The sequence below is a fragment of the Borostomias antarcticus genome, assembly GCF_949987555.1.
Source record: "Borostomias antarcticus genome assembly, chromosome: 2".
In the NCBI taxonomy this organism is placed as follows: Eukaryota; Metazoa; Chordata; class Actinopteri; order Stomiiformes; family Stomiidae; genus Borostomias; species Borostomias antarcticus.
In genome coordinates this window covers 41,864,060-41,866,559 of record NC_140235.1, presented here as the reverse complement: position 1 = coordinate 41,866,559, position 2,500 = coordinate 41,864,060, and the positions used below count along the sequence as shown (strand labels likewise).

At 45.0% G+C, this 2,500-nt stretch overlaps 1 protein-coding gene across 2 annotated transcripts in view; it reads left to right on the top strand.

The window, feature by feature from the left end:
- crata (carnitine O-acetyltransferase a) overlaps window positions 1–2,500 on the top strand; it is a 17,831-nt gene that overhangs the window by 6,273 nt on the left and 9,058 nt on the right. For both annotated transcript variants that reach the window (XR_014630967.1, XM_084455967.1), the window contains exons 4-6: window positions 1,149–1,202; window positions 1,793–1,958; window positions 2,057–2,231. Coding sequence is in view for 1 of the 2 variants with exons in the window: in XM_084455967.1 (XP_084312093.1) it covers window positions 1,149–1,202; window positions 1,793–1,958; window positions 2,057–2,231 (395 nt within the window). In the remaining variant the exon portion in view is untranslated. The remainder of the gene's footprint in view (window positions 1–1,148; window positions 1,203–1,792; window positions 1,959–2,056; window positions 2,232–2,500) is intronic.

Below are 2,500 nucleotides of genomic sequence, written 5' to 3'. Positions count from 1 at the left end.
CTCTGGGATCTTGCCCCTGCACCTTGAAACTGGGCGTTATCGGGGGTTTACAGAAGAAGAGCGCATTTGTATCTACTGTAATATTGATATTGAGAATGAGTTCCATTTTGTGTTTTATTGCCCCTTATATCATGAGTTGCGTCAAAAATTATTTGAGAGATGTAAAAATATTGATTTGATGTGGTTGAGCGATGCAGAGAGACTAAAATGGATGTTTGATCATAGGGTATTTGCACTTTCAGAATATTTAGAGAAAGCTTGGGACAAACGAACAAAGATAACTTATATTTGATGCATTTATTTAGGATTTTGACGAAAGACTGTTATATTTATTTATTTATTTTCTGTTATTGTTTGGATACATTGCATAGCTTACAAACCGTGAGAAGTGTATGTGATATAGTTAATTATTGTTTACTGTTTATGGTGTCTTATAATCCCGTAAGGGATGGGTCCTCGGACATGACACGAAAATAAATATTCATTCATTCATTCACACACACACACACTCACACACACACACACACACTTGCTCAGATGGTAATAGTGTGAGATAAGTTTTGAATCTGTTGTACATGTATCAGAGATCATGGTATGGTTATGCATTCAGTGATACAGCCAATGGCTGAACACAACCAATGACTGAACACAGCCAATAGCTGAACACAACCAATGACTGAACACAACCAATAGCTGAACACAACCAATGGCTGAACACAACCAATAGCTGAACACAACCAATAGCTGAACACAACCAATAGCTGAACACAACCAATAGCTGAACACAACCATAGCTGAACACAACCATAGCTGAACACATAACAGGCCTACATCTACATCCTACACAGAGATCACTGATCACGCTGCCGTCTGACTAATGATGACTGATCACTGATTCTCACTGAGCTCATTTTGAACACTTCTTCACACTGTTAAGGACTTTAGAAGATTAGAATGATCTCAATAGCAAACTGACTAAAGACTTATTGGAGGCATCTTGCAAAATGTGCCGTACAACAATGAAAAATGTTCTGTTACTTTTTATTTAGGAACAGTTACTAAAACCCTACTATAACTGGCGCCTCTCGGGGTGTTGGATAGACATGAGGGTCTTTCCTGGACCACCCTAACCTCTCACTCAAACACAGGTATGCAGCCAAACTGATTGCTGGGGTTTTGGACTTCAAGACAATGATTGACAAGTGAGTACCGTTCCTTTATCAAGCACCTGACCCAGTTACGCAACACGCACAGAAACGGCCCAATCCAGGCCCAGTAAACACAGCAGTAAACAAGTAAACACAGCAGAATGAATGGGGATTGGGATCAGGCCATCAGTGTCCAGGTGATGCAGAATACTTTGGTCAGTTGTGTCAGATGCACTCAAATCTATGAGAATAAGAACTGAGACCTTGTAAAATAAAGGCTCAATTTAAATACATGCAGACAAGAGTGATATTTAAAGAAAACGTACTTGTGGTATGTTTTATAATTACTAATATTTGGGGATATATAATAGATGGATATATATATATATATTTGGGGATATATATAGATTTCGACCTTCGAAATGACAGATTGCGATTCTGGCTTCATGAGTTTAGTCCGCCCCCAAATCTCGTGACGGCAAAAATTAAAACGAAAACATTTTTGCCTCATAGAGCAGATTTAGGCCACTCCCCCTACTGAAGTGTATTCATCTCCAGAGACGTCTGTAACTAAACTAGTCCCTGACCTCAGTGCTTGTGCGTATCAGTGAGCTCAGAGTGATGATGCTGTTTCCTGTTCCCAGCGAGACGCTTCCTGTGGAGTCCCTGGGGGGGAAGCCCCTGTGCATGCACCAGTACTACCAGGTCCTGTCCTCCTGCCGCGTCCCGGGGACGAAGAGGGACACGGTGGTCAACCACGCCCACGGCTCCAGCCCCCCCACGCACATCACCGTGGTGCACAACTTCCAGGTGAGGGGACTTTCACCCCCCAGGTGAGACCTGTCAGACTCACACAGAACTGTAGCGGAGGTAGGAACCCATATGACTCCGTTTCCCATCTGCCCCAGTTCTTTGTGCTGGACGTGTACAACAGCGACGGCTCTGCGCTGACCGTGGATCAGCTGTACATGCAGCTGGAGAAGATCTGTAACTCCTCCCTCCAGACCAACAAGGAGCCAATCGGCATCCTGACCTCCCAGCATCGCAACACCTGGGGGAAGGCCTACAACCAGCTGATCAAGGGTGAGCACACCTGGGCTAGGCCTACAACCAGCTGATCAAGGGTGAGCACACCTGGGCTAGGCCTACAACCAGCTGATCAAGGGTGAGCACACCTGGGCTAGGCCTACAACCAGCTGATCAAGGGTGAGCACACCTGGGCTAGGCCTACAACCAGCTGATCAAGGGTGAGCACACCTGGAGGTCGGGACCAGGTATCTGGCTCATGATCTCAGTCTGAAGGGACGACAGGCTTTTGAGGTTTTTGCGAGGTGACGTGTTGGAGTCAGAGG